At 52.2% G+C, this 23,735-nt stretch overlaps 1 protein-coding gene across 25 annotated transcripts in view; it reads right to left on the bottom strand.

The window, feature by feature from the left end:
- Positions 1–1,168: 1,168 nt before the first annotated feature.
- MICAL3 (microtubule associated monooxygenase, calponin and LIM domain containing 3) overlaps positions 1,169–23,735 on the bottom strand; it is an 86,098-nt gene continuing 63,531 nt past the window's right edge. For 12 of the 25 annotated variants that reach the window (XM_073650416.1, XM_073650436.1, XM_073650435.1 and 9 more), the window contains 13 exons: positions 22,849–22,950; positions 22,483–22,590; positions 22,318–22,394; positions 20,386–22,144; positions 20,075–20,169; positions 16,429–16,479; positions 16,036–16,143; positions 15,122–15,215; positions 7,735–7,785; positions 4,847–4,912; positions 4,027–4,126; positions 3,808–3,881; positions 1,169–3,595 (listed from right to left, as the gene is read on the bottom strand). In XM_073650416.1, the coding sequence (XP_073506517.1) occupies positions 3,411–3,595; positions 3,808–3,881; positions 4,027–4,126; positions 4,847–4,912; positions 7,735–7,785; positions 15,122–15,215; positions 16,036–16,143; positions 16,429–16,479; positions 20,075–20,169; positions 20,386–22,144; positions 22,318–22,394; positions 22,483–22,590; positions 22,849–22,950 (2,870 nt within the window). In that variant the 3' untranslated portion in view covers positions 1,169–3,410. The remainder of the gene's footprint in view (positions 3,596–3,807; positions 3,882–4,026; positions 4,127–4,846; positions 4,913–7,734; positions 7,786–15,121; positions 15,216–16,035; positions 16,144–16,428; positions 16,480–20,074; positions 20,170–20,385; positions 22,145–22,317; positions 22,395–22,482; positions 22,591–22,848; positions 22,951–23,735) is intronic. The other 13 variants (XM_073650440.1, XM_073650437.1, XM_073650421.1 and 10 more) reach the window with 6 other exon arrangements.

The following is a 23,735-nucleotide window of genomic DNA, read 5'->3' on the forward strand; positions in this document are numbered from 1 at the left end:
TTGTGTTCTGTATATATTGTATATAATGTATAATAGGGGGTTTTAGTTAGGTTGGGTGGGGATTTGGGGGGGTTCTTCATCAGCGGTGATAAGAGGACTGATCTGGCCTGGTCCAGGCCCCGCCTGGGGAAAAACTTTGGGGCCTGATCCTAGCTCGGAGTAATCCTGAACTTTGTGGCCAGAGCTGGATCAGGGGTGGCGGGATAGTTAGTGTAGGTCTGTGTTTTATGTATATATATTAAAAAATTAAAAAAAATATATAAAATATAATATAAAAAAAAAAAAAAAATTGTCCAGGTCACTATTGTATATATTGTTATTTTTGTTTTTCTGTGGTGTGAATGAGGTGCGGTAAGGGGGTGACTAAGGTCAGGCAGTGGGACCAGTAGGTTAGTGTTAGTGTCCGGTTGTATATACGTTATATTAGGTTTAGTGTTTTATTGTATATAATCTTGTATATAGGACGGTGTTTTATGTGTATATAGGACGGTGTGAGCGTTGTGTGGGGTTGTATATAGTAGTATGAATGAAGCTGGGCCGGGGGTCTTATAGGTTTTATAATAGTTATTTCTTCTCTATGTATATATTCCTGGGGTGACGGTGATTTTGTTCTTTCTCTGTAGGTCGGACCTTATATTTCTGTTTTGATTTATTTTGCTTCTATTTTCTGTGATTTGTGTCGGGTTTTTGTCGTCTTGTTCTGCAGTTTTGTTCTTATGTTTTGTGTCCTGTAATGTTCTTCTTCTATAAATAAAAAAGACCTACAATCTATTATTCCCTGTTATCAGCCATTACTGGGGGAGGTGACTGTAGGACAGGAGACTACAATCTATTACTCTCTGTTATCAGCCATTACTGGGGGAGGTGACTGTAGGACAGGAGACTACAATCTATTACTCCCTGTTATCAGCCATCACTGGGGGAGGTGACTGTAGGACAGGAGACTACAATCTATTACTCCCTGTTATCAGCCATCACTGGGGGAGGCACAGGAGACTACAATCTATTACTCCCTGTTATCAGCCATCACTGGGGGAGGTGACTGCCTCCTGTAGCCTGTGGTACATGCACTGAATCCTATCACATATCTGAGTGCTCTGCTCCTGCTAAACAGGAAGTGTTGTCATGGGGACGCACATCAGGAGATATTTAAAGAGACAGGACGCAGTTTTCAGTTCTGAACCTTTTATATACAAAACAGCAAATCTCTTTCAAGTATTAAAAAATAAGTTAATAACAAAAAAAAATAAAAACAATTAAACCAAAGTGATAACAGTGTCTGCGCAAATCTCAGGGGGATGAGACCCAGAAGAGGAGGAGCCAGATGACGCCCGCCTGGGCACTGAGGCAGAGGGTCACCAATGAGTGACCAGGTGCCCAGACGGGTGACTATCACCCCTCCTCCACCAAGAAGCAGAAAGACCATGGTGAACAGACCCCTGTGGTTGGTCGGGGGCTGTGCAGAGCAGCAGGTGTCCTGGCTTCCGAACCTGACCTGTAGCAGAAAGGCCTCCATAGAGCAGGGGGTGGAGCCTGAGGGGGTGGAGCCTAGCACTGAGGCTGTCAGGCTCCGCCCCCTTAGTCCCTCTCACTGCGATTCCTATGGTGCATGGAATTTAATGAAGGGAAGTCGAAAGTGAGGAAGCCGCCAACTCTCTGGGGTCACGGTGTAGTTGCTGTCCATACCGACCAATCACAGAGCAGCTTTCATGTCTAAAGCGGAGGTGGAATAATGAAAACTGTGTTGTGATTGGTTGCTCTGGTAAAATGAAAGCTGCTCTGTGATTGGTTGGTACTAACCCTGACCCTGATAACTCAGCTTCTCCCCGCCGGCCTCCATCGATGGACTTCTCCTTTAACTCCTTAATAACGTAGCAAGCAGTTTTTCATTTTGAGAGCTGGATTTTTTTTTTTTTTTGTTCGTTTTAAATTTTGTTCAAACCCCTTTTAAGTTTTAAAGAGCCGGTACGGACAAGTAATGGCGCCGGCTGAGATCCGGTGGAGTACAACTGCGGCATCTTGCGTTACGTGCATGTAGATGGCGCGATTCATTACGGGGTCCTGGGGGGTAACAAGTTACCGTCAGGTGAGGTGACCCACGATAAACGCTACCGTCCACCATGTTGCGGGGCCGACGTTCCTGATTTTAGACCCATCTGTAGTATTGTTCGGAAGCTTGGTGATGGCGGCAGTGATGACGCGGAAACCCCCGGTGCGCGGTACACCGGGACGAACGTCCGCAGCACAATCAATATCCGCTATGTAACATAAAATATAAAAAAAGTGTCGCGGCCTCAGAAACGTGAAGACATTCAGTCGTATCATACAATGCAGCAGGCTTATGGGTAACACACACACACACAAAAAAAAAAAAAGCCGCCCCTTTAAGAACGAGACTGACGAGGCCGTGGCGTGTGACCTTCGGTGGTATTGCTCTAATTTCCAAGTATTTCCGCCACATTCAAGACAGACCAATGGGAGACTCCGATACTGTGACACACCCAGCAAGGTCAATTATTATTGGCGGAAACAGAAGACAAAAGCAGGAGGAGCTGCCCGTGGCGACCAATCAGGAGCCAGCATTCATTTCCTGTGCTGGAAAAGGTGGACTCTGATTGGTCGCCGTGCACATCTGACCTCGACATTTTGAGGAATTAAAAAAAAAAAAAATAAATCTTTGGAGGTTGGAATAAGAAAAACAAAAAAAGGAAAGAGCTATCCACAGTGCAGGCGTCGTTAACCCATTGTGTCCTGAAAGAGTTAAAAAATGGCTGCCCAGGGCAGCACGGTGATGGAAGAGCCTTTACGAGACGGCGGGGGTCTCGTGGACTGAGCGATGTTGATATCGCGCTGCTCAGTCGTTCCAAGGGGTAGAAGGTGGCGAGATCCTCATCAATCACGCCGGATACAATCTGCGACTACACTGGCGTAATGGGGGGCTTTCGGCGCCGGCCCCTATGAACGCAGACACCCACCAGTCACCGTTTGGGGGGGCACCTTACAATAAAACGAGCGACATTCCTTTAAAACCTTCTATGGAGAGGACGACTGAGGAGCCACCTAGTGGCCAAATCCCTCAACTGCATCCCCGCTGTAGTACGGGGTGAGGGTCCCGCGTGGTCCGCGCCCGGCACCACTGGAAATGGCAGCGTATTGTAAACCTGAATAGAGGCCGCAGTGCCGAACATCATCTCAGTGGCGAACTGTATGCGGGGGAAAAAAAAAAAAAAAGTCCGGTCCCTTCGGTGGGAATCTCTGCCTCCATTATCTGCGCACTGTAAAGTGCTGTGCGAGGGTTAACGGGGCCGCGTAACATCTCCACGGGAAGGAGCACAGCTCTCGGCTGACCGCCACGTTTAAGACACACCGACCCCTCGCCACGAGGGGTCCCGACAGCTCAGGAAGGACCCTCAGGACCAGTTCAGGTTGTAGCCTTTGGATAACATCACTTCCTCCAAGTCCTTGTCCTCCTCCTTCTCACGCAGCCTCTGCTCCTCCAGCAGCGCCACCAGCGCGTCCCGCTGCTCCACCACGTCCAGCATCTCGTTCAGGATCTGCTTCTCGTCTGTCAGCTCCTGCTCGCTCTTCAGCTGGTCTGTGGGCGGAATACAAAAAGCGGAGCACTTTACTGCACGTGGTAAATGTAACAGGAAGAGGCGTGGCCGCACCATTGTAAGCCCCGCCCCCGAAATCAATCACTGATTCAAGTCTGGATCTAAGAACAGGGAGGAAGGGTCCGGTTACTGAGGAGGTCGGGAGCTCGGACATCATTCCCAGAAGCCTCTCTGCCTAGGATCGGCCACTCACCCTCCACCGCCATCCTCTCCCGCAGCTCCTGCTGTAGCCGACTCTGCCGGTCCTCGAGCTCCAGCTCTCGGGCGCTGAGGAGACAGAACGGGAAGAAATCAGAAGACCAGAACCTGCTGTAGGCCCAGGAAAGGCTTAGATACACATGATTGGCTTAGATACACAGCTCAGCAGACAGTATCACACACGACAGGCTGAGATACGCAGTTACAGACTCACAAGATCATCAGCTCGGACTCGTATCGGACCAGCGCGTTCTTCTCCTGCACCAGCCGGAACCATTCCTGCATCAGTTTGGGGTCGTCCTTCTTGCCCATTCCTGTAACAGACTCAACGTTCACCGTCTGGGAACCGAGACCGGAGGAAAAAGGCGATGGAGCAAACAAAAAGAGACACAAAGCCAAACATGGAGGCGAGCAGACAGGAGGGGGCACTACTGAGGGGATCCGTACAGGAGAACAGAGGGTCCAGCTCAGGGGGCACCACGTATCGGCCTCCGGGTCCGAATAAAAGAGACGTAATCATCACGGTGTCCTCACAAAGCCTCGCGCCTCACATACCGGGGGGCCCTGATATTACCGGGGGATCGATTCCCCACGGGAATGGGGAAAAGGAAAAAACACAAGCACCACATTAACCCCCAAAGTTCCCCAACATCTTAGGATGTTTATGGGGGAAGACGAAAAGCTCAGTAAAATCTTGGTTCACGTAGTCGTAGTCAGAGAATGTTGGACTTAATTTTTTTTTTTTCTTTTGCTCAAAATTCAGAATAAAAAATAAAAAGAACAGAAAAAAATGATAAACGAGGAAACAGACACAGAAGCAGAGCGAGACCCCCGAGAGGTGGACACGGAGGGACCCCGCAGATGGCGTCCCGTCTACGAGTCCGGGGATGAGAAGCCGGTCATGCAGAGATCGTGCACACAGCAGCCGGGAGGGGGGGTTGGCGGACACCAGGCAATGGCAGGGGAGGATCGGGACGCGGGGGTCTCTCACACTGATAACCTGGCGACACAGCTGGGACGTGGAGCTACGTTACCTTCGTGGACACAGCAGGGGCAGAAGGAGATGGGTCTGCGGCGCGGAGTCCCCACAATGGGATCAACTTGAGAGAATGACATATGGGGGCAAATAGATGGTGGAGACAGAAAACAGAGCGGCGGGGGAGGGGACATCGGGGAGGATCGGACAAAACAGGGAAAGAAAGCAGAAAGTACAAAGAGTGAGAGCAGGTGACAGCAAGAAGAAAATGTAGGAAAATAGACCCCAAACCAGGGCCGCAGCACAGGACCCCCGCTGATTACCCACTGCAGGGCAGAGCCACCCCACCCCCGTAATTAATATCTTATGAAGACAAGTCCTAGATCCCCACTGAAAGGTAACAAGCTCCAAGGGCAGTGGTCAGCCACCACCCTTGCTCAGCAGCGACACCTGCAGGCCGCACAGGGTATAACACCAGACTCAGCAAGCGCTGAATGAAACCAAATGGAATTGTGGGAAAAAAAATATTTAGTGGCCAAAGGCTCGAGTTCCCGGCCACTCCGCCAGTTCTAGAATCCCGTGTGTGAAGCACCAAAGGGATCAGTCACCGGGGGCACGAGACGATCCGACCAAAGCACGGGCAGAATTACTACCATAGTAATATACCCAGCACCCTCAGGCCTTCCCGTGTACACCATCCAGACTGATCCAACCTCCTCCAGATCCCCTATCCCCCTCCTCATTCCTCCCCCTCCTCCAGACCCCCTATCCCCCCTCCTCATTCCTCCCCCTCCTCCAGACCCCCTATCCCCCCTCCTCATTCCTCCCCCTCCTCCAGACCCCCTATCCCCCCTCCTCATTCCTCCCCCTCCTCCAGACCCCTTATCCCCCCTCCTCATTCCTCCCCCTCCTCCAGACCCCTTATCCCCCCTCCTCATTCCTCCCCCTCCTCCAGACCCCCTATCCCCCCTCCTCATTCCTCCCCCTCCTCCAGACCCCCTATCCCCTCCTCATTTCTCCCCCTCCTCCAGACCCCCTATCCCCCCTCCTCATTTCTCCCCCTCCTCCAGACCCCCTATCCCCCCTCCTCATTTCTCCCCCTCCTCCAGACCCCCTATCCCCCCTCCTCATTTCTCCCCCTCCCACAGATCGCTCCATCCCCTCATTCAGATTCCTCCATCAGCTAAGTAGACGGTATCACACAGGAGAGGATTAGATACACGGCTCAGCAGACAGTATCACACAGGAGAGGATTAGATACACAGCTCAGCAGACAGTATCACACAGGAGAGGATTAGATACACGGCTCAGCAGACAGTATCACACAGGAGAGGATTAGATACATGGCTCAGCAGACAGTATCACACAGGAGAGGATTAGATACACGGCTCAGCAGACAGTATCACACAGGAGAGGATTAGATACACGGCTCAGCAGACAGTATCACACAGGAGAGGATTAGATACACGGCTCAGCAGTCAGTATCACACAGGAGGGGATTAGATACACGGCTCAGCAGACAGTATCACACAGGAGAGGATTAGATACACGGCTCAGCAGACAGTATCACACAGGAGAGGATTAGATACACGGCTCAGCAGACAGTATCACACAGGAGAGGATTAGATACACGGCTCAGCAGACAGTATCACACAGGAGAGGATTAGATACACGGCTCGCACATTACACCAGGAGAGGATTAGATACACGGCTCAGCAGACAGTATCACACAGGAGAGGATTAGATACACAGCTCAGCAGACAGTATCACACAGGAGAGGATTAGATACACGGCTCAGCAGTCAGTATCACACAGGAGAGGATTAGATACACAGCTCAGCAGACAGTATCACACAGGAGAGGATTAGATACACGGCTCAGCAGTCAGTATCACACAGGAGAGGATTAGATACACAGTTCATCAGACAGTATCACACAGGAGAGGATTAGATACACGGCTCAGCAGACAGTATCACACAGGAGAGGATTAGATACACAGCTCAGCAGACAGTATCACACAGGATAGGATTAGATACACGGGTCAGCAGACAGTATCACACAGGAGAGGATTAGATACACGGCTCAGCAGACAGTATCACACAGGAGAGGATTAGATACACGGCTCAGCAGACAGTATCACACAGGAGAGGATTAGATACACGGCTCAGCAGACAGTATCACACAGGAGAGGATTAGATACACGGCTCGCACATTACACCAGGAGAGGATTAGATACACGGCTCGCACAGTACACCAGGAGAGGATTAGATACACGGCTCGCACAGTACACCAGGAGAGGATTAGATACACGGCTCGCACAGTACACCAGGAGAGGATTAGATACACGGCTCGCACAGTACACCAGGAGAGGATTAGATACACGGCTCGCACAGTACACCAGGAGAGGATTAGATACACGGCTCGCACAGTACACCAGGAGAGGATTAGATACACGGCTCGCACATTACACCAGGAGTGGATTAGATACACGGCTCGCACATTACACCAGGAGAGGATTAGATACAGCTCAGCAGACAGTATCACACAGGAGAGGATTAGATACACGGCTCGCACATTACACCAGGAGAGGATTAGATACACGGCTCGCACAGTACACCAGGAGAGGATTAGATACACGGCTCGCACAGTACACCAGGAGAGGATTAGATACACGGCTCGCATAGTACACCAGGAGAGGATTAGATACACGGCTCGCACATTACACCAGGAGAGGATTAGATACACGGCTCGCACATTACACCAGGAGAGGATTAGATACACGGCTCGCACATTACACCAGGATATTACATATCGGGGGATGTTATTACAGTTTCTTCTTGTTGTTTCGGGATTTAGGAGCCATGGGGGGGGGGGTTGGGCTTTGAGGTCGGGAGGTGTAATAGGGGGCATGTGGGTTAGTACTGGGGTGCGGTTTGGGCATACATACCACCCAGGTGCAAATCGATGAGGTCACTGTAATAAGACTCTCCCCAATAGTCTACAACAAGGAATTGTGAAGAGAGTTATTGCACTGACAACAGAGAGAGCGCGAGACAGAAAGAGGACGTGAAAGGGTTAATGTAGTGTCAGAAGAGGGGTACAGCGGATGGGGGCAGGGGCGGAGGATGGGGAGTGGTGTAACAAGGTGGGGACAGTGATGGTGGGCTAGGGGTAAGGTGGGGAGGTCGGGCTGGAGCTTGGGAGGTGATTCAGGGATTAAGTTAAGGGGTGCAGTGAGATATGGGGGCCCTGAAAGATACAGGGGCCCCGGGAGAGGAGCGGGAGCTGAGGAGGAGGAGGAGAGGAGCGGGAGCTGAGGAGGAGGAGGAGAGGAGCGGGAGCTGAGGAGGAGGAGACAGAAGAGATGAAGAAAGCTACAGAGAAGGAGAACAGAGGACATTATGCAACACATTGTGCAGAAGACGACACTGCGGGCGCCGGCTGTACAACTACTCCCATCATCTCCACACTATCACATACAGCACACGTCTATCCAGGAGACGGAAGCGAATAAAGGACGAGAGCAACAGCTCAGTGTGAACAGAACGTATAATTCTGCTGATCCATTATGTATCTGTATCAGGAGATTGTTTTACTGGAACAGAGCTCCAAACCCTCTGCACATGCATAGTCTGTCTGAAGCCACCACTAGGAGGATACAGGGAGCTCCCCCTAGTGGTGGCTGCAGACAGGATCTTATCATGTATCTCTGTATACAGGGAGCACCCCCTAGTGGTGGCTGCATACAGGATCTTATCATGTATCTCTGTATACAGGGAGCTCCCCCTAGTGGTGGCTGTAGACAGGATCTTATCATGCTTATCTGTATACAGGGAGCTCCCCCTAGTGGTGGCTGCAGACAGGATCTTATCATGTATCTCTGTATACAGGGAGCTCCCCCTAGTGGTGGCTGTAGACAGGATCTTATCATGTATCTCTGTATACAGGGAGCTCCCCCTAGTGGTGGCTGCATACAGGATCTTATCATGTATCTCTGTATACAGGGAGCTCCCCCTAGTGGTGGCTGTAGACAGGATCTTATCATGCTTATCTGTATACAGGGAGCTCCCCCTAGTGGTGGCTGCAGACAGGATCTTATCATGTATCTCTGTATACAGGGAGCTCCCCCTAGTGGTGACTGCAGACAGGATCTTATCATGTATCTCTGTATACAGGGAGCTCCCCCTAGTGGTGGCTGCAGACAGGATCTTATCATGTATCTCTGTATACAGGGAGCTCCCCATAGTGGTGGCTGCAGACAGAATCTTATCATGTATCTCTGTATACAGGGAGCTCCCCCTAGTGGTGGCTGCAGACAGGATCTTATCATGTATCTCTGTATACAGGGAGCTCCTCCTAGTGGTGGCTGCAGACAGGATCTTATCATGTATCTCTGTATACAGGGAGCTCCCCCTAGTGGTGGCTGCAGACAGGATCTTATCATGTATCTCTGTATACAGGGAGCTCCCCCTAGTGGTGGCTGCAGACAGGATCTTATCATGTATCTCTGTATACAGGGAGCTCCCCCTAGTGGTGGCTGCAGACAGAATCTTATCATGTATCTCTGTATACAGGGAGCTCCCCCTAGTGGTGGCTGCAGACAGGATCTTATCATGTATCTCTGTATACAGGGAGCTCCTCCTAGTGGTGGCTGCAGACAGGATCTTATCATGTATCTCTGTATACAGGGAGCTCCCCCTAGTGGTGGCTGCAGACAGGATCTTATCATGTATCTCTGTATACAGGGAGCTCCCCCTAGTGGTGGCTGCAGACAGAATCGTATGTATGTATCTCTGTATACAGGGAGCTCCCCCTAGTGGTGGCAGCAGACAGGATCTTATCATGTATCTCTGCATACAGGGAGCTCCCCCTAGTGGTGACTACAGACAGGATCTTATCATGTATCTCTGTATACAGGGAGCTCCCCCTAGTGGTGGCTGCAGACAGGATCTTATATATCTCTGTATACAGGGAGCTCCCCCTAGTGGTGGCTGCAGACTGGATCTTATCATATATCTCTGTATACAGGGAGCTCCCCCTAGTGGTGGCAGCAGACAGAATCTTATATATATCTGTATACAGGGAGCTCCCCCTAGTGGTGGCTGCAGACAGGATCTTATATATCTCTGTATACAGGGAGCTCCCCCAAGTGGTGGCTGCAGACAGGATCTTATCATGTATCTCTGTATAGAGGGAGCTCCCCCTAGTGGTGGCTGCAGACAGGATCTTATCATGTATCTCTGTATACAGGGAGCTCCCCCTAGTGGTGGCTGCAGGCAGGATATTATCATGTATCTCTGTATACAGGGAGCTCCCCCTAGTGGTGGCTGCAGACAGGATCTTATCATGTATCTCTGTATACAGGGAGCTCCCCCTAGTGGTGGCTGCAGGCAGGATATTATCATGTATCTCTGTATACAGGGAGCTCCCCCTAGTGGTGGCTGCAGACAGGATCTTATCCATGTATCTCTGTATACAGGGAGCTCCCCCTAGTGGTGGCTGCAGACAGGATCTTATCATGTATCTCTGTATACAGGGAGCTCCCCCTAGTGGTGGCTGCAGGCAGGATATTATCATGTATCTCTGTATACAGGGAGCTCCCCCTAGTGGTGGCTGCAGACAGGATCTTATCCATGTATCTCTGTATACAGGGAGCTCCCCCTAGTGGTGGCTGCAGACAGGATCTTATATATCTCTGTATACAGGGAGCTCCCCCTAGTGGTGGCTGCAGACAGAATCGTATGTATCTCTGTATACAGGGAGCTCACCCTAGTGGTGGCTGCAGACAGGATCTTATCATGTATCTCTGTATATAGGGAGCTCCCCCTAGTGGTGGCTGCAGACTGGATCTTATCATGTATCTCTGTATACAGGGAGCTCCCCCTAGTGGTGGCCGCAGACAGGATCTTATCATGTATCTCTGTATACAGGGAGCTCCCCCTAGTGGTGGCCGCAGACAGGATCTTATCATATATCTCTGTATACAGGGAGTTCCCCCTAGTGGTGGCAGCAGACAGAATCTTATATATCTCTGTATACAGGGAGCTCCCCCTAGTGGTGGCTGCAGACTGGATCTTATCATATATCTCTGTATACAGGGAGCTCCCCCTAGTGGTGACTGCAGACAGAATCTTATATATCTCTGTATACAGGGTGCTCCCCCAAGTGGTGGCTGCAGACAGGATCTTATCCATGCATCTCTGTATACAGGGAGCTCCCCCTAGTGGTGGCTGCAGACAGGATCTTATCCATGCATCTCTGTATACAGGGAGCTCCCCCTAGTGGTGGCTGCAGACAGGATCTTATCCATGTATCTCTGTATACAGGGAGCTCCCCCTAGTGGTGGCTGCAGACAGGATCATATCATGTATCTCTGTATACAGGGAGCTCCCCCTAGTGGTGGCTGCAGACAGGATCTTATATATCTCTGTATACAGGGAGCTCCCCCTAGTGGTGGCTGCAGACAGGATCTTATATATCTCTGTATACAGGGAGCTCCCCCTAGTGGTGGCTGCAGACAGGATATTATCATGTATCTCTGTATACAGGGAGCTCCCCCTAGTGGTGGCTGCAGACAGGATCTTATCATGTATCTCTGTGTATAGTGAGCTCCCCCTAGTGGTGGCAGCAGACAGGATCTTATCATGTATCTCTGTATACAGGGAGCTCCCCCTAGTGGTGGCTGCAGACAGGATCTTATCATGTATCTCTGTGTATAGTGAGCTCCCCCTAGTGGTGGCTGCAGACAGGATCTTATCCATGCATCTCTGTATACAGGGAGCTCCCTCTAGTGGTGGCTGCAGACAGGATCTTATCCATGTATCTCTGTATACAGGGAGCTCCCCCTAGTGGTGGCTGCAGACAGGATCATATCATGTATCTCTGTATACAGGGAGCTCCCCCTAGTGGTGGCTGCAGACAGGATCTTATATATCTCTGTATACAGGGAGCTCCCCCTAGTGGTGGCTGCAGACAGGATCTTATATATCTCTGTATACAGGGAGCTCCCCCTAGTGGTGGCTGCAGACAGGATATTATCATGTATCTCTGTATACAGGGAGCTCCCCCTAGTGGTGGCTGCAGACAGGATCTTATCATGTATCTCTGTGTATAGTGAGCTCCCCCTAGTGGTGGCAGCAGACAGGATCTTATCATGTATCTCTGTATACAGGGAGCTCCCCCTAGTGGTGGCTGCAGACCGGATCTTATCATGTATCTCTGTATACAGGGAGCTCCCCCTAGTGGTGGCTGAAGACAGGATCTTATATATCTCTGTATACAGGGAGCTCCCCCTAGTGGTGGCTGCAGACAGGATCTTATATATCTCTGTATACAGGGAGCTCCCCCTAGTGGTGGCTGCAGACAGGATCTTGTATATCTCTGTATACAGGGAGCTCCCCCTAGTGGAGGCTGCAGACAGGATCTTATATATCTCTGTATACAGGGAGCTCCCCCTAGTGGTGGCTGCAAACAGAATCTTCTCATGTATCTCTGTATACAGGGAGCTCCCCCTAGTGGTGGCTGCAGACAGGATCTTCTCATGTATCTCTGTATACAGGGAGCTCCCCCTAGTGGTGGCTGCAGACAGGATCTTATCATGTATCTCTGTATACAGGGAGCTCCCCCTAGTGGTGGCTGCAGACAGGATCTTATCATGTGTCTCTGTATACAGGGGGCTCCCCCTAGTGGTGGCTGCAGACAGAATCTTATCATGTATCTCTGTATACAGGGAGCTCCCCCTAGTGGTGACTGCAGACAGAATCTTATCATGTATCTCTGTACACAGGGAGCTCCCCCTAGTGGTGACTGCAGACAGAATCTTATCATGTATCTCTGTATACAGGGAGCTCCCTCTAGTGGTGGCTGCAGACAGAATCTTATCATCTTTCTTTGTATATATGGAGCTCCCCCTAGTGGTGACTGCAGACAGGATCTTATCATGTATCTCTGTATACAGGGAGCTCCCCCTAGTGGTGGCTGCAGACAGAATCTTAAGTATCTCTGTATATAGGGAGCTCCCCCTAGTGGTGGCTGCAGACAGGATCTTATCATGTATCTCTGTATACAGGGAGCTCCTCCTAGTGGTGGCTGCAGACAGGATCTTATCATGTATCTCTATATACAGGGAGCTCCCCCTAGTGGTGGCTGCAGACAGGATCTTATCATGTGTCTCTGTATACAGGGAGCTCCCCCTAGTGGTGGCTGCAGACAGAATCTTATCATGTATCTCTGTATACAGGGAGCTCCCCCTAGTGGTGACTGCAGACAGAATCTTATCATGTATCTCTGTACACAGGGAGCTCCCCCTAGTGGTGACTGCAGACAGAATCTTATCATGTATCTCTGTATACAGGGAGCTCCCTCTAGTGGTGGCTGCAGACAGAATCTTATCATCTTTCTTTGTATATATGGAGCTCCCCCTAGTGGTGACTGCAGACAGGATCTTATCATGTATCTCTGTATACAGGGAGCTCCCCCTAGTGGTGGCTGCAGACAGAATCTTAAGTATCTCTGTATATAGGGAGCTCCCCCTAGTGGTGGCTGCAGACAGGATCTTATCATGTATCTCTGTATACAGGGAGCTCCTCCTAGTGGTGGCTGCAGACAGGATCTTATCATGTATCTCTATATACAGGGAGCTCCCCCTAGTGGTGGCTGCAGACAGGATCTTATCATGTGTCTCTGTATACAGGGAGCTCCCCCTAGTGGTGGCTGCAGACAGAATCTTATCATGTATCTCTGTATACAGGGAGCTCCCCCTAGTGGTGACTGCAGACAGAATCTTATCATGTATCTCTGTACACAGGGAGCTCCCCCTAGTGGTGACTGCAGACAGAATCTTATCATGTATCTCTGTATACAGGGAGCTCCCTCTAGTGGTGGCTGCAGACAGAATCTTATCATCTTTCTTTGTATATATGGAGCTCCCCCTAGTGGTGACTGCAGACAGGATCTTATCATGTATCTCTGTATACAGGGAGCTCCCCCTAGTGGTGGCTGCAGACAGAATCTTAAGTATCTCTGTATACAGGGAGCTCCCCCTAGTGGTGGCTGCAGACAGGATCTTATCATGTATCTCTGTATGCAGGGAGCTCCCCCTAGTGGTGGCTGCAGACAGGATCTTATCATGTATCTCTGTATACAGGGAGCTCCCCCTAGTTGTGACTGCAGACAGGATCTTATCATATATCTCTGTATACAGGGAGCTCCCCCTAGTGGTGGCTGCAGACAGGATCTTATCATGTATCTCTGTATACAGGGAGCTCCCCCTAGAGGTGGAAGCAGACAGAATTTATTTATCTTTATGACTGTAGAGGATTTGGAGCTCTGAATTGGAAACATTCGGTAGAAAATGTCTATAACAAACCTGGTGATGCGATTACAATGGATTAGTCGGGTTACACAGATATGAAGAACAGTCTGAAAACAAAGGAACATAAAAAAACAGGACGAGGAGGAGTCACGTGGACGATATATTAGAGATGAATGACGCCAATCATTATTTACAAGCTTAAGATTTGCATGAAAGTTTCGGGGGGACGAGTGCTCAGCTGTGACACGTCTATATCAGAGTCTGGTTGTATCAAATGTCCATAGACCCCAAAATGGGACGGTTCCTTAAGATGATGATATGTAAGACCTCAGGATGATGGGAGTTGTTCTTCACATGTTTAGTTTAGGTCAGGACTACAGGCGACCTCTGCTGTTGCCATCATAGGATATAGGGTTATATAATGTGCCAATATAACAAGGGCACAATGGCCAAGAACAAACACCTTGGGCAAGTACTAGTAACTCGTACAGAAGTGGTGGGGAGGCGCCGCACTGCTGGACAACAGCTGTAAAGCACTAATGACGTGAAAGAGAGGCAGCACCACCTGGTGGCAGCCGTGTGTGCCGCAGTGTGAATTGAGGTGTAAAGTACCACAAGTCTTAGGGACATCTCATTACAGTAGGTACATACAGGTTTTTATAGCTCGGTGTTCACACATGGGATTCTCAGAATTGAGGAGAGTGAGAAGAGATTAATATTGTAAAACCGACAAATTAAAAAGACAAAGTTCATTTGTAAAACATGAAGAGATTGATAGAAAACACCCAACCAGATTGATGCAATTTTGTTTGCCCAAGACATTGTCTATAGGGAGGACGACACAAGACAGCACTGCAGAGAAGTGTCAGAGGTTAGTATAGACGCCAGGTCTGACCGCCGCCGCACGGGGTACGCAGCTCCGCTGCACAGTGATACGGGATGTACACAGGACGGTGCCATGTCCGACACCCCAGAGGATTCAAAATAATGAGATCAGCATCAGGGCAAAACAGAGAATTACCGGCTTCTCCCCGCAGCGCCTTCTCCACCGCCACACCGCGCTCCTCCAGCTGCCGCTGCTTCTCCTCCACTTGTTCCAGCTGCCGCTGAATGATCTGCAAAGGGTGTGATTATTAATTGAGCGGCCCCGCGTTGGATCAATGGGGGTGGAGGGGTGGGAAGTGGGACGGCCCCATGAAGGACCGGTGGAGGGGGGTGCAGCCCCATGATGAACCGGTGGAGGGGGGTGCAGCCCCATGATGAACCGGTGGAGGGGGGTGCAGCCCCATGATGAACCGGTGGAGGGGGGTGCAGCCCCATGATGAACCGGTGGAGGGGGGTGCAGCCCCATGATGAACCGGTGGAGGGGGGTGCAGCCCCATGATGAACCGGTGGAGGGGGGTGCAGCCCCATGATGAACCGGTGGAGGGGGGTGTGCAGCCCTGTGATGGACCAGTGGAGGGGGGAGATGGCGCCCTGTGTCGGATCGGTGGAGGAAGGGCCCGTGTTGTATCGGTGGAGGGGAAGCCCCGTGTCGTCGGATCAGTGGAGGAAGGGTTGGGGGTGGGGCGGCCCCATGTCGGATCAGTGAAGGGGGATAAAGGGGGACGGCTCAGTGTCGGATCGGTGGAGAGGGGCGGATCCCCACAATCTGAAATGGTGACTTGTCCTATGAATAGGTTGCAAGTATGCTCCATACAACCCCTTTAAAAGGGGCTGTGTTCTACCGTCACCCCCGTGCCATCACCCACCTGTGCCCAGTGTAGCCACCCACCTGTGCCGTCACCCACCTACCTGTGCAGTCACGCACCTGTGCCCGATACGCCCCCCCATGCCGTCACCCACCTGTGCCTCCCCCCCCCCGTGCACCCACCTGTGCCCGCTGCCCCCCCCCGTGCACCCACCTGTGCCCGCTGCATCCCCCCGTGCACCCACCTGTGCCCGGTGCAGTCTCTTCAGCTCCTCCTGCTTCGCCTGCCTCCTTGCGGCCTTTTGGACCCTCTTGGTGAGCTTCGCGTTCAGTTCCTCGTCCGTGTAGGTTTTCTGTAGATGGAAAAAACGTCAAAATCCCCAAAACAAAAGTCACCTGGATTCTACAAGAAAGACCCCAATAAGAAGTGGCGGCCTCCTCTCCCCACCCCCTGAGCCACACCAACCCTCACACCCTGCCTGGGCGTCCACGGGAGGGGTGACTACCATCATGCAGGAGTAGAGGTGCGGGGGGCCGTGTTTTGGAGCTTGTGCACCCCAGGGACCAGGAGGGCCACAGAAGAGCGGAGGGTTAACCCTTTAGGAATGGACAGAGTAGCAGCGTAATGATGTCACTACCTTTGATGAATACGACCGTCTGAACGCCAGAGCGTGGGGGACATAGACCGACTGACAACACAAACCGCGGGGGGAAAACGAAGCAAATTAATCAGGTTAAAGCAAATGAAAATTAATCCATAAAAACAGTCATTAAACAATAAAGACATGAAGAATGAATGAAAAAAAAAGACAAAACAGCTTATTGGCTGCCAGGGAGTGTTACAGAGGAACAAATCTCATACATGGCCCAACATGGCCGCCTGTATGGCCCCGGGAAGAGAGGACAACAAAGTGATTTGTAGTGGTGGTCTCCAACCTTGTTGTGGACTACAACTCCTAGCATGCCCGGAGGCGCTGGGCTCATCTGTAAGGTCTCCCCGGCAGCACAAAACATCAGGGCCTCACATCCAATAAACCAAGGCAGACACTGGCCGGGCGACCAATCACATCGCTGCTTATTTTCACGTCACTACTAGTAAAATAAAAGCTGAAATCTAATTGGTTGTCACTGGGTCATAGCAACCAATAAAATAGTTGCTTTCATTTTCTAACCCGCACCCTGACACTATAACAAAGCTAGAATCTTACTGGCTGCTACAGGCCCATAGCAACCAAACAGATGACCGCTCTCTTGGCCCCTAGCAACCAAGCAGGTGACGGATCTCTTGGCCCCTAGCAACAAAGCAGGTGACGGATCTCTTGGCCCCTAGCAACCAAGCAGGTGACCGCTCTCTTGGCCCCTAGCAACCAAGCAGGTGACCGCTCTCTTGGCCCCTAGCAACCAAGCAGGTGACCGCTCTCTTGGCCCCTAGCAACCAAGCAGGTGACCGCTCTCTTGGCCCCTAGCAACCAAGCAGGTGACAGCTCTCTTGGCCCCTAGCAACCAAGCAGGTGACCGCTCTCTTGGCCCCTAGCAACCAAGCAGGTGACCGCTCTCTTGGCCCCTAGCAACCAAGCAGGTGACCGCTCTCTTGGCCCCTAGCAACCAAGCAGGTGACCGCTCTCTTGGCCCCTAGCAACCAAGCAGGTGACAGCTCTCTTGGCCCCTAGCAACCAAGCAGGTGACCGCTCTCTTGGCCCCTAGCAACCAAGCAGGTGACCGCTCTCTTGGCCCCTAGCAACCAAGCAGGTGACCGCTCTCTTGGCCCCTAGCAACCAAGCAGGTGACCACTCTCTTGGCCCCTAGCAACCAAGCAGGTGACCGCTCTCTTGGCCCCTAGCAGATCACTGTTTAGATTTTAGACTGCACAAGTAAAAAGCAGGAATCTGGTTGTTGCCCCCGACGACCCCTCCCCCGTTCCGTCTGCTTTGGCTTTGACATGAGGCCAACTAGAATGATGAATCTGCGTGACACAGTTATAATACCTGCGAGCTCGTAATAACCGCTCAGGATATTATAATCTGATGTCGGCCGCGTTTAGTAAAATGATATCATTGTCAACGCTGCGCACAAGAAGCACAAAATAATGTCTGGGGCCTGGAAAACGGAGACAACGGCGGCCCAAAGGAATATATTCTATATACCCTGTTGTGCTGCCCATAGCGACCAATCAGATTGCAGCTTTCATTCACCAAGGAGCATTTATGAAACAAAAGCAGAGATGTGATTGGTTGCTGTGGGCAACAGCACCATTTCCACCCCTCCCTCGTGTATCTCCACCGCGGGTGACACCGTATACGGCCGCCGACGCTCAATGCTCATTTTATCATCGATGTTTCTATTTTCCAGGCTCGTGATTAACGCAATTAATAGAATTAGCGCGGCGGGGAATGAACGATTAACAAGGTTTGTCAGGACATGGCGGCGACGGGGACACAGCGGACGAGACAATCACAGACCGGGAAGCAAATGACGAATCAGGACCGTCCCATCTGAACGCCGACATACGGGACTGTGACATAAAAACATGGCGGCAGCAGCTGGAGGATGAATACGGCCACCACAGGAGGCGCTGCGCTCGGCCATTGTCTCCAGTGCCACAGACTGAGGAGAGGAAAGGCACGAGGTAGACCACCGCGCCTCTGAAACACCTCCTGGCCATAGCCAGGGGGAGAGGGACACTGAGACCCCAACGGCCACAACCAGGGGGAGAGGGACACAGACCCCCAACGGCTACAACCAGGGGGAGAGGGACACAGACCCCCAACAGCCACAACCAGGGGGAGAGGGACACAGACCCCCAACAGCCACAACCAGGGGGAGAGGGACACAGACCCCCAACAGCCACAACCAGGGGGAGAGGGACACAGACCCCCAACAGCCACAACCAGAGGGAGCGGGACACCGAGACCCCCAACAACCACAACCAGGGGGAGAGGGACACAGACCCCCAACAGCCACAACCAGGGGGAGAGGGACACAGACCCCCAACAGCCACAACCAGGGGGAGCGGGACACTGAGACCCCCAACAGCCACAACCAGGGGGAGCGGGACACTGAGACCCCCAACAGCCACAACCAGGGGGAGAGGGACACAGACCCCCAACAGCCACAACCAGAGGGAGCGGGACACTGAGACCCCCAACAGCCACAACCAGGGGGAGCGGGACACTGAGACCCCCAACAGCCACAACCAGGGGGAGAGGGACACAGACCCCCAACAGCCACAATCAGGGGGAGCGGGACACTGAGACCCCCAACAGCCACAACCAGGGGGAGTGGGACAGAGATCCGCAAGGCCACAATCAGGGGGAGCGGGACACTTGTGAGACCCCAACAGTCACAGCCAGGGGGAGTGGAACACTGAGGTCCCCAACAGCCACAACCAGGGGGAACAGGACACTGAGGTCCCCAACAGCCACAACCGGGGGGGAGCGGGATACGGAGATCCCCAACGACCACAACCAGGGGGAGCGGGACACTGAGATCCCCAACGGCCACAACCAGGGGGAGCGGGATAAGGAGATCCCCAACGGCTACAACCAGGGGGAGCGGGACACGGAGATCCCCAACGGCCACAACCAGGGGGAGCGGGACACGGAGATCCCCAACGGCCACAACCAGGGGGAGCGGGACACGGAGATCCCCAACGGCCACAACCAGGGGGAGCGGGACACGGAGATCCCCAACGGCCACAACCAGGGGGAGCGGGACACGGAGATCCCCAACGGCCACAACCAGGGGGAGCGGGACACTGAGACCCCCAACGGCCACAACCAGAGGGAGAGGGACACTGAGACCCCCAACGGCCACAACCAGAGGGAGCGGGACATTGAGACCCCCAACGGCCACAACCAGAGGGAGCGGGACACTGAGACCCCCAACGGCCACAATCAGGGGGAGCGGGACACGGAGATCCCCAACGGCCATAACCAGAGGGAGCGGGACACTGAGACCCCCAACGGCCACAACCAGAGGGAGCGGGACACTGTGTGAGATCCCCCAATGGTCTAGGATTTCAGTGGCGAGGTGATAAAATAACCATTTTAAGGCGATTTGTAACAACCAGCACCAGACCATCCTAACTAGCACCAGACCATCCTAACTAGCACCAGACCACTCTAACCCCCCAGCTACCCAGGACGATACCTCTTCTCTTTCCACATGAATACTGGGATCATGGCGCTGGCGCTGAGAGATGGAAACGTGAGATCAAGATGAAAATATATTCACCCCACCAGTGATAAGTGGTGAAGCCATCGGCCGCTGCGCTGAGCCGCTTACCTCACGCTTGGACTTCTGTGAGGATTTCTCAAGGACGTCATCACTGGAAAGATCAGAGTCTTCAGAGAAGCTCAGGTGTCGTCTGAGCGGAAGTTCTACAAGACAAGATCGGGAGACCTTTGTTAGCCTCTTTCCAACCAGGTTACATTTCCACTTTTTTCCCCTACCATAACTTTTTATTTTCCCGTCCTGATAGGTGAACCAGGGCTTAATTTTTGCGGGATGACTTGTAGTTTTAATGATGACTTTATTTTACCAAATAATGTGTTGAAAAACAAGGAAAAAAAAAAAATCTAAGTGGGGTGAATTACCTGCTCCGAGGACCGCATTGGACGCTTTGACCTTCCCGGAGTCCACGGTGTTGGTGCTAGAAGGAGTGCTCGGTGTAGACTTCTCATCCACCGACTTCTTCTTCTTCTTCTCCTTCTTATAACCAGAGAAGACAGACTTCCACAGTGATTTGGGTTTGGTGCCGTCGTCCAGTTTGTCAGACAGGCGGCTCATCTCTCCCTTGGACTTTTTCTCCTTCTTCCTCGGGGAGAACAATGAAGGCCTCTTCTTGGGTTTTCCACCCCCAGAACCTTCCGATGAGGTGATGGAGCCCTCAGCTGGCAGAGGCGATAGAAAAAGTTCCTCTGCAGCCCCTATTCTGAGAGTTGGCGCCTCGGCTAGAGCTCTGGACTCTGTAGGGAGGCGAGTAGAGAGTTTGGTGGAAGACAGAACTGACCCTCGGTGAGACGCCTGCACGGTTTCCAGATGCTTCATCTTGTGAAGCTGTTGGGCCATGGCGTCCCTCAAGGCCGCGCTTTTCACAGACTTCTCCCTCGCCCTAATCCTCTCCTCGGCCAACTCTTTAGCTTCAGGAGTCAATTGCGGAAGAAGTCTTTTTCTGTGGTGACCTCTTTCTACAGAAGATGGAAGTTCTCCATTCTCCTTAGTCAAGGGAAGTCTCTGGAGTTTAGCCCGACTTGTTGGAGGGGTGAAGAACCTCTCGTGGAGGCTGGAGTTATCCGTTCTCTCATCGTAGGTGTCTTCCACATCATCGGCGAAAGGGATCTCGTCCACGCTCTCAACGAAGGACTTACGAATTTCTTCCAATTTTGGCGTGGGCTGAGGAACATCTGGAGATTTCACATTTGCCTGGGAAAGTGGCGGTGGGATGGATTCTGGTCCATTCTGCCAGGAGGCTAGGCTTTTTTGGAGTGTAGCAGGTTCTTCTCCTTGTGGCGGGGGAGGAGGCGGACTAGAAGGTGGAGTAAGCAGAGCAGAGTCAGATGTGTTGAAACTCTCACTGGCCGCTGTTCGAGTATTGGAATTACTACCATTCAGCCCGAGACCTGAACTGGTGGACAGGTCCCTCCTTTCACCCTCAGAGCTCTTCAGTTCCTTTTCAGATGGCGAAATGGGGGTAAGAGGTGACAGGAGCTCAGGATCCAGTCTATTGGGATTCACTTTCTTGAGGACGTGCTGAGTTTTCAAAGGTGGAGACTTCAGATCACCTTGCGTAGCCTTAGACACTGGGGTTCTGGTTGCAGAGGGATCCATGGATGGAAAACTGACCTCTGATGTTCTGCTCCGCTCCACCGGCGTCAATCCGAGGCTACGACGAATCTCAGCACTTTTTGTCCAAAATTCCTCTATGAGGTCAATACGTTTCAAAGCCTCTTCTGAATTGGGGCTGGTCAACGAGTCTGTCCGCACTTCATGGCCGCTAAAAGGCAGCTTGGCCAGGGGGGTGGAAGTGATGACTGGACTTGGCTGCAGACATACAGGTGGCTTGGTGGTGGGGGGAATGGTGACCACCTCTGTGGAAGGTAAGGGCTGAGAGCATATAGGAGAAGCAGGTGACCTCAGGGGTCGGAGGAGAGGTGGAATTGATGGGGATTTTACAGGAGATGTTGGGGTTATCAGTTCTTGTGATGGGGTTGGCTGGGAGCAAACCGGTGAGACAGGGGTAAGAGCTTTCGGTTCTAATGGAGTTGAGGCTTTGCTGCCGGCTCTTGGGATGTAGGGGTCCGGGAAGAATCTGACAACGGGTGAAGTCCGCTCCTTGGGAGTCAACACGGAGACCTGCAGGAGCAAAAGGTCCATCACTTTAAGTATTAACCTGGCCACTAGGGGTGCTAACAACATGCACGGGGCTCTTAGTTTAGACGTACAACAGCTCAGATTCACAAATGTAAGGCATAAAAGAAAAGAAAAAGCCACAGAACGTAAAAACCTGCAGCGGTGACTACACGCACCTTCTCACTCTCCGCCTTAGGGCTGAAGACTGCGGGCTCGGGGGTCGCTGAAGCCGCACAGGAACCTCTGTCCGACTCTGCAGGAAGACACCAGTCAGGATTTACGTTATACCGCTGCGCCGTAAGTGGAGTCTAAGATTCACGATGACGTTCCCCGATCCTTACCGTTCTGTCCGCTGGAAAGCGCATCTGACCCCTCCTCCAGTCTGAGCCTCAGCCTCTCTGACTGCTGAAGTCGCTCCTCGGCCTCCGCGTCGGATGGGATGTCGTCATCTGGGCGACAAGATATTAAGGGTTAGGGGATGAAGAGAACGGACTGACGGGGTGCCCCCCCCACCCGGTGGAGGATTGAGGTTACTGCAAGTATAGGCAGAAATCAGATTCCACCTAGAAGTGGCGTTTGCAGGGAGATGGCGCCTGGTACATGCAGCAGCAGGAGAACGGGACAGAGGTTGTCGGAGTCGGGGGGGGATGTCTGACAACCAATTTCCCAGTCTATTTATGAAACGGGAAAGATAAGAGACCACGTACCGTCACCAAGATCTGCAGACGTGTCCCCATCACCTCCTGCGCCAGCCTCTAGAAGACCAGTCCCCAGCACTTCAGCCTCGGCCTCTTCATCCTCACAGGCAACTGAGGGAGGAGGGTGGGGAGCAGCAAAGAGACCACCGGGGAACAGGAAGAAGAGAGCGACTTTAGGAGAGAGGCAGAGGGAGCGTGGAGGAGGCGGCACACAGCAGGTGGCACCAGGTGACCAGGGTTAGTGCCTTCACTCATTAGTTAGCTCTGCAGACAAGCGGCTGTGACCATCTCCCGCCAGCAGGGGGCGCTGCACAGTGATCTAGCAAATCTTCTGCACCTATAGCTACAAGTCATTGCTGGGACTTGTAGTTCTGCACCCTCTACAGATGCCACAGCTGATCTAAGAAAGTGGCACCTTTAAGGAATTATTGGGTCAAGTATCCTAAGAAAATAACTGGGACCCCCAATAAGGGTCCCGGGATACCCTGCAATGCAGCCCCCTGCTGGCAGAAAAAGGGTAAAACACAAAAGCTTATTAAACCCCTACAGTAAAGCCCAATATCCCGCCAGTCGCCCCCACGTGTCCGGGCGATGGCGAATGAATTGCTGGGCTCCTCTCCCGTGGCACAGGAGCCAGCAAACAGCAGCACATATCTCAGTTTCCTACGTCCCTGCAGTCAGGGGAGGAGCGATATTGGGGGTCACTGCAGGTGGAGGGTTAATTGTGGTATAACTCCGCGGGAAAGAGGAGAGCGGCCCACGTGTGGCAAGTTAAGGGCAGAGCCGCCATTACCACTAACGACAGTGCAGCCGCTGCTTTATCATCTCCTTCCGCAATGTGAGACGGTAAAGGGTTAAAGTGAGTTATTAAAGGGCCCCTCCTGCGTCAACGGGAA

This window comes from Phyllobates terribilis, unplaced genomic scaffold (genome assembly GCF_046119375.1).
Source record: "Phyllobates terribilis strain yellow unplaced genomic scaffold, ASM4611937v1 Scaffold_10__3_contigs__length_209671492, whole genome shotgun sequence".
Taxonomy (NCBI): Eukaryota; Metazoa; Chordata; class Amphibia; order Anura; family Dendrobatidae; genus Phyllobates; species Phyllobates terribilis.